Genomic DNA, 12,459 nt, shown 5'->3' with positions numbered 1-12,459 from the left:
CCGGCAACAGGTGCTTTGCTTTGAGAGGATTTAAAGGCGCACGATTACTGTAAATTGATTCTTGCCCACAACGTGGATTAAACGCACACTTTTTTTGTGTGTCGACACGTGTGCAAATACCTGTAATTTTGTTAGAGGCGATCGTGTGCGTGTGCAGTGACTTCCACGTAAATAGGCAGCTCCGACCTGAGCGGCTGGATCTCTAGGAATGTTTAGATGTCCGTATAATTGTGTATCCATTGCTTGGAGGAGATGCATTCCTATAAAATGGAGAAAACAAAGGAGCAAGAGGAGGGTGTACGTGCACATGGCAACTAACAAGTCAGGAGGAGGGAATGTATAAAGTCCCTAACGCACTGTGCATATCAGATTTTTATTTTTGAGAACAAAAAAAAAAACAAAAAAATGTCCCCGATCCTTAACTGTCTTCGGTTGCAGTGTTTTTTGCCTGTTGTGTATACACGCTTACAGTACGCGATGGGAGTCGCAACTTGCCCGAGCACGCTTTCTTTCCCTTCAACCTTCGGGAGGAGGAGGAGCCGCTGGAGACAAATACAAGTCTGTGGGTTAAACACCGTATACAGTGTCTTTTCCATATGTTCGAAACCTTATATCAAGCCCGTAGCCGTCAGAGTGACTGGCATGTTTAGACAGGAGGTGCTACAGTCTAACAGTCGCAACACAACCGCGCACGGCAGACACTCGCACAAACAAAAAAAAAAAAAAAAGGACATCTCGCTCCGGACGTGCTGAAAGAATATGAAATGTATTTTTAAAGTACAGGAGGACGACAACAGTAATAATCAATAAAACACAACACATGTGCAAAGAGAGTCGAGGGTAAAAAGCGAAACGTCTTTACAGTGTAAACCGACAGGTTTTTGTTGCAATCAGTGGAGTGCGCGAGGACACACGGTAACATTCATAAACAAACACGCCAAGCTGCAGCTCGGGTCAAAGGAATTCAGTGTGTTGGATACAGTAAATGATTTACAGGCGACAGATTGTCTCAACATCAGAGGTTTTTTTTTTTTTTTTTCTATGTGAAGTTTCAGAACTAATTGTCCTTTGCAGTAAATTGGAGCAGCTGACTGGTGAAAGTCTGTACCACCCCACACACACACACACACACACACACACACACACACACACACACACACACACACACACACACACACACACACACACACACTAGAAAGGGACAGCTAGCGTTGCAGATTTTCCCATCTACACAGATGAATCGACGTGCACTCAAAGGTGAAAAAACAGGATGTGAAATGGACTGGATTTATTGTGTTGCTCTTCCTGTAAGGTACTGTGGCTAAATGAGGTCCAAAACGCACCGGGTCAGGAAACAACACATGTGGAAGACTATCAATGCGGAGGAAGGGGCAAAAAATAGTTCACCTCGGACCTCTGAATATGAGCGCCGCCAGCCAAGGTCTAACATCATTAATGTCAAACTCAACGTCTATTAGAGAAAAGAACACTTTGTCATGAAGTCTATTACTTCACCCGTCCCTCCGTCGCACTTTCCCGTCACAACTTTCCTTTGGATCGATTCTTAACGTTTTGTGTAACAGCGATCAGTAAAAAAAAAAAAAAAAAAAAAAAAAAAAAAAATACTGTATAGCGTACAGAGTCTTTGTTGTTTTAGCTTCTTGTTCTTTACTATAGAGTCTTTGGACATTTTCATCTGGTTGCAACTAAACACACTTGAATATGTTTAAAGTTGCAACAGTAAAGGCAGGTGCAAATCTAACTGTTGTGTTTTTACGGTTGAGGACCAGTGCTATCTTTGGGGAATCTCAGTCACACATATATTTAGATTTGTTAAAGCCTCATTTATTTTTCTCTCTCTCTTTTATCCTTCCTGCTATATCTCCACTCCTCCATCCGTCTTTCCTCTTTTTTTTTTATTAAAATATTGTGGAAGTGGGAGGAGTCTCGAGTCCTGGGTCTCCTTCTCTGGACGACCTTACCATCCGGTAACATTATAAGACGCGGTTTACGAAGCCTTCGGGAGAAGCAGCGTTTGGTGCAGGGCGTCCACCGTCCGTTTGTCCAGTCCCTCTCGGCCGTCCAGCTTTGACGCCGCGGCGCCCGCGTGCTGCTCGGACGCCGCGGGGAGTGTGTGTCCATCTTGGTTGGAGTGTATGCCGAGGCTGCTGAGGAGCTCCTGGAGGCGCGTCACCGTGGTCGCCAGCTGCTCCTTCTCCTCCTCCAGCGCGGTGACCTGCTCCTGGAGCCGGCCCTCGGCCTGCACCAACGCCTCCACTCGGCTCTCCAGGCTGCAGACGCGAGCTTGGGACACCTGTGTTGAAGCGAAGGTGTAAATGATCAAAGCAGAACGAGGAGGTGGCTCCTGTGTTGGTTAGCGTGCATGGAGGGGAGGGGGGGTACCTGCAGCTCCTCCAGCAGGTCGAGGTTCTGCTGTCGGAGGCTCTGGTTCGTCCTCTCCAGCTGGGCGGCTCGCTGGTGCTGGTTGAGGGTGGGGGGCGTGTCCAGCAGCTCGTCCTGCAGCACGTGGTACTCGACCTCGTAGGCCTGGAGCTGCTTGGACACGTCCATCTCGCAGACCTGACACCAAACACGATTTAAACAATTAAACTCAGTTTCCAACTCCAGTGTCTCAAGGCTCATTGAGTCTCGCTCTGTAAAACCACCACCCAGGCGCTCGTGTCTATTTTGCCGGTCGACTTCACCCTCAACAATGGTGACTGAAACTTTGGCCAAATTTTTGCCGATAATTCACCTAAGATGAGTCGTACAAATGTTCGTATCTCCAAACCTCATCAGCTTCCTCAATGTGTTTCATCTTTATTGATCCAAAACAATCAGCCAGAAATACTAAAATGTAGAGCTGGGCGTATCAAACTAAATATCGATAGTATCGATACCATCATGGCTAGTATCGGTATGAGATCGATACTAACGTGATGAGATCGATGAACTAAAGGAAAAGTCACAAAGTTATTCAATGATTATGACATTTTAAATAAAAAGTTATCGGTATCTGCGATACCAGCCCTGTATTTACTTCCCAGTATCGGCCACTGCTACTAAAACAGGAACACGCTCGTACCAAGCGGACCAATCACAGCTCTGCGTGGTCACAGTGCATAGTTACACTTCAGGGGAGGGGCACATCAGCTGCTGGCATCTGTCACCGTGGCAATGCCGTCAAATTGGCGTGCAAGCCAGAGCTTCTCTAGCACATTAAGATTTCGTGGGTGAAAAGCGTTTGCTTCGTTCTGCCAGGTCAATTAAATCATTTGGGAGGGCTTTATTGCACGCAGCCATACACAAAAGAGTAACACCGACAATCCGCGGATTGTTGAGTTTAATTACTTTACAACGAAATGACTCTGATTGTTTATCGGACTTTTAACTATTAACTGTAATGAGGCGTTTCTCTTCATCAGTTAAAAAAACGCCCTGCGTCCGTGTTACCAGAGTCGTATTTTGACAAGAACTGAATCTGGCTTCTCTTGCTTTTTGTTTGCTCACACTTGTAAAACAAAGCTGCAACATCTGGGGCGGGAAAATTAAAAAAATTACTAATTGAGGCTGTTTTAGAAAACTGTGTCAAAACTTTACAGGAGAGACGAAAACGGGTTTAGAGCCTGATTTACGAGGAGGCTGGTAACAGTTCAGGAACCGACACATTCCTGGGAGAAAGTCTTCAGCAGGGTGGAGACTATCACCACAAATGCACGACTGTTAAAGGCTTTAATCTCTTTTTATTGCACTGTGCTCACTCTTCTATGCAACGCGCATGACATCACGCTAACCTGTGACAGTGTTACCTTATCACTACCGACAGGAATGCAGGTCAAAACAAGGAAAAAAAAAGCTGCGTGGAGCTGGAATTCCCCCCGTTTATGTGTCATGGACACAGATTAAACATACTTAGCACTTCGTCCCGTACCCATGAATTTCACACTGTAGAAAACAGGGACTTACATCCTGTGCGTACACTCCCAGCTCTACTCTTTGTGTGTCTGTGTGTGTGTTTTGGTGGTGAAACTGTGAGTCACTCTACAACTAACATAGAAACAGCCTGGTGTGGAAAAACGGGCCTGGAGGGAAAGTACCCGCGGATCTAACTCGTACCCATTTGTTATCGCAGAAACTTTACATGATGCATACCTAGCGTACCTCGATAGCAATTCATCAGAAACGTCTTTCATCTCCGTGCATCTCAAGGGGGAAACAATAAACCACATCACTGTGAACTGCAATTGTCTTCTTGGCATCGACTTAATTGAAACTGAAACTCGTGAAATCATTCACACAATAAAAAGGCTGATCATAACTCTGAGGGCTGGCTGCAGGAGGCGTTCAAACGCCTGAGCCTGAAGTTATTGACACACGGTAGTTTTCCAATTACTGACGCAAGAGGTAAAGGTTAAATGACTTCACTCATACTCCACCCAGCAGCTGCTCTAGAAAGCGCTGGGTGTGGCTCCCACTGATAGCTCGTGTCACTCAAGCAGCTTATCATGTTGTAGTTTTTTCCATTTTCTCGTTGCGTTGCCGCGCGATGACATTGTCCTCTTGCCGAAAGCTAAAAAGTTGAACAATGAGTTGAAACACATCTGTTTGTTGAACTTGAGATCGTTTCTTGTGGACACTGAGGGCCACTAAAACAACAGACAGCTATTTATAGCTATTAACAACGTAAGAGGCTGGTTTCCTAACTGACACCAATCAGGGATAACATTATGACCACCTCACTAATATCGTGTTGGCCTCCAAAAACAGCTGTGGCTTATCGGAGAACGGACATGGGCCTTCTGAGGGTGTCCTGTGGTGCCTGGAAACAGGATGTTGTTAGTGGAGGGTTTTTGGTTCATATGGGTTGAGGGGAGGGGGGCCTCTGTTCTGTGGATCATCCCACAGATACTTCACCAGTTTTGGATCTAGTGAACATGGAGGTCTTGTGATGTTTTTCACGTTTTTTTTTAGTTGTTACTAAACCGTTTTTTGTGTGTGTCTGTGTCCTGCTGGGTCACTGCTATGTGGTGGCGGTGCCCCGTCTGATCTAGGTGGGTGCTACGTGTCTAATTAACGCCCACACGAATGGCAGTCCCTAAAGTTTCCCAGTAGAACAACGGACCGTCACAAAGTGGCCAATGGTATTTACTTCTCCTCCTCCCGACGGTGGTCATAATGTTGTGGCTGAACGGTTCTCAGAGTCGACAGCAGGTGGGAAACCCTGGTTGCACGCGATTCAGAATTACACGGAAAGCCAGAATCTTTCAAATGTGAATGCATGTGCGCCATTTAAAAATCTGTCAGGAAGGGAAAACGTGATCCCATTCCTCAGAGTCACTCTGCCAAATCTGAACACACAGAAATAAGACACATAATTGCAGAGTCACGGCGCAACAGTGGATAATCTAAACTAAAACCCACCCTCAGATTGACACACGAGAAAATGTATGTCAGAGTCAGCAGGTTGATTTATCTGGATATCCACTGATACATTACAAACAGGAACTGCTGGCTGCTACTTCAGCATAGTTTTGACGGTAAACAAATACAGGGTACAACTAGAATTACCGCTTCTGTTTGTGATTTAATGAGGCGTTCAAAGTTTCACTGCAGCAGCTGTGTATATGTACACTTGCCTGACTTAACCCCAGAGAAGAGTCTGTGATAGTGTCAGGTAGGGAGGTTTTGGGTGTCAACTACCAACCAATCAAGTTGCGCTTCACGTCAATCCAGGGTTTTAATGACCATGACCTCTACGGACATAAAACGCAATCACGTAATCTCACGAATTGTTTGTGCGTAGTAATTAGCATATGAGTTATTGTGTCGAAGCCAAATTCTAATCGGGTCAACCAAGATTCCAAGGCGTGTCCCATAAATAAAGTTTAAAAGCATGAGACGGGCGACTTGGAAACTTGACGGGTGTGGCTTGTTTTCAGGTTGTCACATAATAGCCTGGCCACGAGCGTCACATCTGCAGCGACGTGAAAACTGAGCTCAAGCCTAAAGTTAATTGACACTGCGGAAAAATTCTTGTTCACAAAGCGGCTCCGGTTTGTCTAAACAGTGAAAGTCGACGGCAAATGTGCGTTAAAGGTCGGCTGACTCGTCGCAGGGAGTGAGGACGATGGAATGACGTCCAGCGCGCCTCCAAACGAAACTCCGGAGGAGCTCGTGGTTTCTACCTGGGAAAAAAAATAAATAATATCCTGCATTCCATTGATAACATTTACCGTAATTTGTGAGAACGCCACAACTTAATGACGGAAAGGCGCAGGTGTAATTAAAAGATGAAGCAGTTAGGGAATGTCACACAACTACACAACTAAATCACGACACGTTAACCGACCATCCACCTCATCACAAATCAGCTCCTTAAAGGAAGGGTCTGTCAAATCTGCACTGCACCCCTCCCTCCCTCCCCCTCCTCCCTCTTCTTGTTTATATGCTGCAGATACACTACTCCCTCCCTCCCCCATGAACACACACATCATGGAGAAATTATGTAGTTACACACCATGGCTGAATCACAGGTAAAGTACTTCACCTTTCTATCGTGAACAAAACTGAATTTACTGAAGAGGCACAGAAGTTCTCTCATAACGCTTGAATTCCAATGTGCTGAAAGGCTGTTATTGAATTTGGACAAAATTACGCAAAAAAAAAAAAAAAATACATACCCTACCCTCAATCAAAAAGTTCCATTTAAGAGGTTGTGCGTACCACAAAAGGGAGCCGTTTATAAAATTTCTGATAATTTCGTGTGAACGTGCATTGACCCTCCCGTTCCCGGAGTTTCTGCGTGTGCTACACTATTATTGACAGTCCTTCATTTTTTTTTTTTTTTTTTTAAATTGAAATGGGAATTGATAAACTGTTCTCTCAACGCACAATTGACACAATTTTTTCGTTGAGAAGCCTGGATCGGGGGGAGCCGGACTTCCCTGACTGGGACTTTTGCAGCTGGCTACACATCCACATCCAACGTCTTCGCCGCTTTTTTACCCCCCAGTGTGACGAGCGGGTCCACATCCGGCGCCTGGTGGCTGCAGGAACGGATGGCTGCTTGCTTGCCCCTCCCCAAGTCACGTACCCCTCGCCCACCTCCCACTGACCCCCTCCCCTGATGCAAGGCCTGAGTTTTGCTGAGGTGTTTTTTTTTTTAATGTTCCCACACTGTTCTCCTCACAGGAGCATAGAGTGGGGGTTGCTTTTTTCTCCTCATGTCATTTGACATCTGTCTTTTCCATACCCTGTCTTCCTGTCTTGTCTCCGCCCCCTTGTCAAAAATGTATGTATGTTTTTTTTTTTTTTGTATGTGTAGGGACGGGTTGATGACTAATTTCGCTGGTACTTGTAACTAGTGACAACAAAGGGTTTCATCATCAAATTGTTCTAAAGTATTTTAGTGATTTTTTTTGCTTGCATCAAAAACGAAACTATACGTTTTCAACCCGTTTTCGAGGATTTGTGTTTTGTTAAGTACCACTGTAAGTTTGGAGGACGTTAGGCAGATTAAGTTATTGTTAGTTTTGGTCTTTTCATTGAATTTGGATACAGAAGTAATAAAAGGCTCTTTTCTCTTTGTTTTTAATTATATTTTTGAGTGAACAAAAATAACCAACTCCGTCTGCATTTCTAACCTGGTTGATGGTTTTCTCCATCTGCACCAGGCCCAGGTTGGGCAGCGTCGTCTTGATGAAGTCCACTATGGACTCCAGGTTGTCCTGCTGCAGGATCAGAGGCTTGTGGCTCCCCAGCAGGCTCAAGGCCACCTTGAAGATGACCTCTGAGCCCTGCAGGAACAACATATCTGCAAGGAGATGCAAAGGGAAACGCAGGAGAAATCAAGATATGCAAGACAACGAGGTTGGAAGAGGCTTTTACCTAAGATGCCTTCTTTTAATTCCACATGTAAAACAAATGATGACAGGTGCTGACAGCGAAGATTACTGCATTTATTTGTGACTTAATGCCTTTTCTATGGAAATGGTTGGTTTGACGTCAGTAACACAGTTTAAACAAACATAAATATAGGCCAGGTTAAATTGAGAGAATCAGAGGTGGTGTGTGTTTGTATGTGTGCTTTGAATGCATCAGGGTGTGGTGTGGGTTAGGCAGGATTGCATGAGATCATACACAAGATTAAGGAATGGGAGCAAAGGTGTGTGAGCTCCACATGTGATATCAAAGACTTGACAAAGCAAACACGATGCCCTTCAAGTGTTAAACACGCACACACACACACGCGCGCACACACACACGCGCGCACACAAACCCACGGGTTACGCTCAGATGAGCACGAGGAGCCAGTGTGTCTGGTTCAGTGACTAAACACCATGTATGAAATTAAGCATGAAAAAAAAAAAAACAGTAAGTAAGGAATGAGGGAGAGAAAAGCAAAATAGGAAGGAAAAAAAAATCATATAGCAACTGTGGGTGTGATGGTATTTACACAGACAACAATGGCCAGTAACTGACTTACCTAATATCAAATATGTGTGTATGTATGCGGCTCACTGTTAGAGACTAAGAAAACATTTTTAAAGAGAAACTACACATCATTCTGCTTCTATCAACGGTTCTGGGATTCTCACAGAGTAGCGTGATGACAGAGCACAGCCAACGGTGTGTTCTGCAAATACAGAAGTGTGCAGAAATGCAGGGGGGGTCTAAGACTCACCAAAGACTCTGGCCACGAAGCCGAGGGGGAAGTGCGAGGCGAACACGGTGAGGAACCAGGGGGTGGCGTACAAGCTGGGCCCGATCTCCTGCTGCTCAAGGTGGGTGTAAAGATCTCGGTGGTAGTCGTGGAGCAGCCGAGACAACTGGTACATCTGAATCTGAGATGAACGACCGGAGATAGACTTTTTACTGGTGCGACGCTCGGTGTGCTTTTATTATTTTTATACATTGCGTTATAAGAAGGATTTGCTCCGCATTAATGCGCTGGGGGGTCCGTGGTAGCTACGCCACAAACTCAGCTCTTGCTCCTTTAAGTTCGTGATGCAGGTGGAGGCTAAGGCTACATTAAGCTAGCTCACAGAAGACTTGACGACATAACTATGAAAATCTTAGACTGCATAAAGATGGATGACAGAACTGCTCTTTTGAAGTGAAACCAAAGCAAGTAGAGCTCCCCCTGGTGTCCGGCTGCTCAAATAATTAAAAAAGAAGAACCGTGTATAAGCCAACATTTGCTTGTAACAGGAGGATGTGGAGCAAACCTCAGTATTAATTAAATGAAAATGAGTCTGGCAGAAGTGTGGGCAAGTCATTGGTATCGTGACTCAGCGTGGCTCAACTCTCAGGCTTTACTGTGCAGACACACAGCAACATGTTGGATGCTTTACTCTGCCCACATTTGAATACTCCAAATATAGATATGGAGGTCATATTGGGGCGGAGCTAAAGCAGCTGGGACATTGAGACCTGCCCACCCAACTCTTGTTAAAGACTAACGAATGAAGTTGTTGTTATTAGAGTTGAGTTTTTAACATGGGGGTCTATGGGGATTTGCTCCACTTGATAAACTGCAGCTTTCTGAACTTCCACATGGGCGGAGGTTGCCGTCAGCTCTAAAGTTGCAAGATGGCACGGCCTGTATCCCTGGGAAAATAGTTTAGCCAATGCTAGGAAGTGGGGTTATGTTGTCCATAGTTATATACAGTTTATGGTGCAAACACTACTTCTGCAATAGACTCCTTTTTAGTAAACAAACGTCCCACTGGGGTGGACGATATGGGCAAAAAAAAAAAATCCAATTATTTTTTTAACAAATTGCGATAACGATAATCCAACGACATCCTTTAAAATGTAATCTCTTTACATTCGTAAGTGGCGGAACCAGTTTTTCAGCATATCTTCCAAATAACTATATAATTTGACCAGTGTCAGTCAGATCAAAACCAAACCAATTCCAGATAAATAGATAGATTACTATATTTGTCCCCGAAGGGAAATTAGGTCGTCATAGCAGTCGGGTATTTGAATACCATAAAATACAATAGAATAAAATACTGAGGTATAAAAATAAAAGCAAAGATAAAAACATAGGCAGATAAGGTGCAGTGGCAGGATGATGGCAGTAGTACTGATGATATGATGGTAATGTTATCGTAACTAATCAGTATATAATAGTAGTATAGTATATATAGTATATAATATAATAATAAGAAGAAGAATTAGAAGAGTAGTGACATAGGCCCACGTTTCACCACTAACTCATTTGCTGGCGTCAGAGATTCCTGCATATTTCCTCCATGTGAGACTATCTATCACCCGCCTGTGTTTTGTTGGGACATCACGTTATTGCCACGTGAGTGAATCCTGCCTGCTGACAGGCTTCTGAGGCACGAATTGGGACTTTCACGAACTTCTCCTTTACCATCTATGCGTCTTTTGTTTGTTTTCCGTTCAAGATTACGATGACGTTCATGATACTATCACGGACGATACTATCACAAACCTCCATTTCTTGTTTTCAACTGCATAAGTAGCTGAATGTGAACATAAAAAGACAGCGAGGGCTCAAGCGTTCAAGCACGATGTTGCGCCACCACGTACAGCGCGTCCGTCTAGAGTCGCTGTAAAAAGGAGAAACTCAACGCTAAATTATAACCGAAATCCTTCACTGCAGGTACCTGTGACGGGAGTATCATTAACCGCTCGAGTCGAGTATTAATCCAACTAAATTCCCATGCAAACCAAGCATCGGTAACCTCATCTGAGCCTCAATAAAAGTGCCACAGCATTGGTGGGAATTCTTTTTTGTTTAAACAGGAGAAGGTAAGAGGATCGCCGCCAATTCTGAAAACATAAAGGAAGAGACGAGACACCGGAAACTTAATATAGATGGTGTGAGACTGATAAAATGACAGATGAGGAACGTTTAAAAAAGACAGATTCTGTAAAGGGGAAGGATGGCAGTATGGTATGGGCTGATCTCTCATTAAATACCAGTGTAATACTTAGTACAAAGGTCACATGTTTGGTTTGGGTTAGGCAGATACAGTGAGGGTTAGGGTAAGAAGTTAAGGAATGTGTGTGTGTGTGCATTTTACCTGCAGGATAATCATGTCGGGCCGGTACTGTTTGCGCAGCCCTACATCATACATTAGAAATTTGAGCATGTTGAAGGCGTCCTCCTCCCCCATGTGCAAAAGCAGCACTCCAGCAATGAAGGACAGGCCCTGGCAGTAGCCCACCTACGACAACAATAATAACAAGTTTGATGTCCGCAACACCGTAAAGACAGCTGACGGTTTATCTGATCGAAGTGAGGGGGGGAGAGAAACATGCAAAAAAACGAAAGCGAATGCACAGAAGAATTGCACCGATACCTCAGGGTCAAGCAGCGAGTACGCTTTCAGTATGTTATACAGAGACAGCTGTCCTGCCCCCAGCTGGGCTTGGAAATACGGATGAGTGGGAAAAGTGCGACCTGCGAACAGAAAGATAGAGCACGGATCAGAATGAGCGCGAAACGCTATTTGATATACAACAAACGGTGTTTTAATGGAGTTTGTCTGCCAGGCTCCTGGGGAAAAAAAAAAAAAAAAAAAAGCTCTCGGGGCTTTTGAACGATCCATGAGATACAGAAGCCTCTGGGTGTCTACACGTGTTGGAACACAGGGTGCAGACTGAACTTCGCCTTAGGATGTGAGGCTTCACACTTGGCTATTGACACGAAAAAACGCTCAGTGCCCGAGCACGTGTCGATTCATTCCAAGTCAGCATCGGGTTAAAAGATCGGGTTAAAAACACTCACACGCATGAGTGCGGTTTTATACAAATACTTCGTATTATAGAACTTTAACACCGAACGGGACACGCTCCATTCAATGTGACAAGATAATGAGGCCTGAGATCCTTAAAAAAAAAAAAAAAAAAAGATGTGGGCGGTCTGATAATTGGCAGGTGTGTGCGTTTTGGGACGGAGGACTTCTTGACTTATAGTGTGCGATTGTGGGGGCTTGCAGATGACAATGAGGACGGTGTGAGCGTATACATGTGGAATGCACTGTTGGGGCTTTATGTTTTCGAACGTAATGCCACGGCTCCCTCCCCTGCCTGAAGGAAAGTGTGTTTGTGTGTGTGTGTGTGTGTGTGTGTGTGTGTGTGTGTGTGTGTGCGCAGTAGGAGCGCCTGAAGTCTGATAGCAGCCTCCTGCTTGTTTATGCGAAGCGTATGCATTTTCTACCTGCATACCTCCGAGACGCTTCGGTGCTGTAAAGACTGTGTGTTTATCTTAAAGCGCATAACACCTTTCTATTAGACGAAAGCGTCAGTGCGCTAGCTGTTACCTTCTTTTTTTTTTTTTTTTTTTTTGATGTATTGTGAATAACACGATAGGCGGATGAAAGGCACAGGGTCAACAGCAGAAAGGCGGGAGGGTAAGTGCTACAGGGATGCAAGTGTGGGTGGATGTGCCTATGTATGTATGCATGCATGTATGTG

The 12,459-nt window shown here is 44.7% G+C and overlaps 1 protein-coding gene across 5 annotated transcripts in view; it reads right to left on the bottom strand.

The window, feature by feature from the left end:
- Positions 1–747: 747 nt before the first annotated feature.
- The window catches only part of tbc1d1 (TBC1 (tre-2/USP6, BUB2, cdc16) domain family, member 1), a 48,680-nt gene continuing 36,968 nt past the window's right edge, over positions 748–12,459 (bottom strand). For all 5 annotated transcript variants that reach the window (XM_047578844.1, XM_047578846.1, XM_047578845.1 and 2 more), the window contains 6 exons: positions 11,343–11,443; positions 11,064–11,207; positions 8,684–8,843; positions 7,644–7,813; positions 2,404–2,580; positions 748–2,314 (listed from right to left, as the gene is read on the bottom strand). In XM_047578844.1, the coding sequence (XP_047434800.1) occupies positions 2,009–2,314; positions 2,404–2,580; positions 7,644–7,813; positions 8,684–8,843; positions 11,064–11,207; positions 11,343–11,443 (1,058 nt within the window). In that variant the 3' untranslated portion in view covers positions 748–2,008. The remainder of the gene's footprint in view (positions 2,315–2,403; positions 2,581–7,643; positions 7,814–8,683; positions 8,844–11,063; positions 11,208–11,342; positions 11,444–12,459) is intronic.

Source organism: Mugil cephalus, chromosome 2 (genome assembly GCF_022458985.1).
Source record: "Mugil cephalus isolate CIBA_MC_2020 chromosome 2, CIBA_Mcephalus_1.1, whole genome shotgun sequence".
NCBI lineage: Eukaryota > Metazoa > Chordata > Actinopteri > Mugiliformes > Mugilidae > Mugil > Mugil cephalus.
The sequence above is the reverse complement of the archived record's forward strand: the minus strand, read 5'-3'. Positions and strand labels throughout refer to the sequence as shown.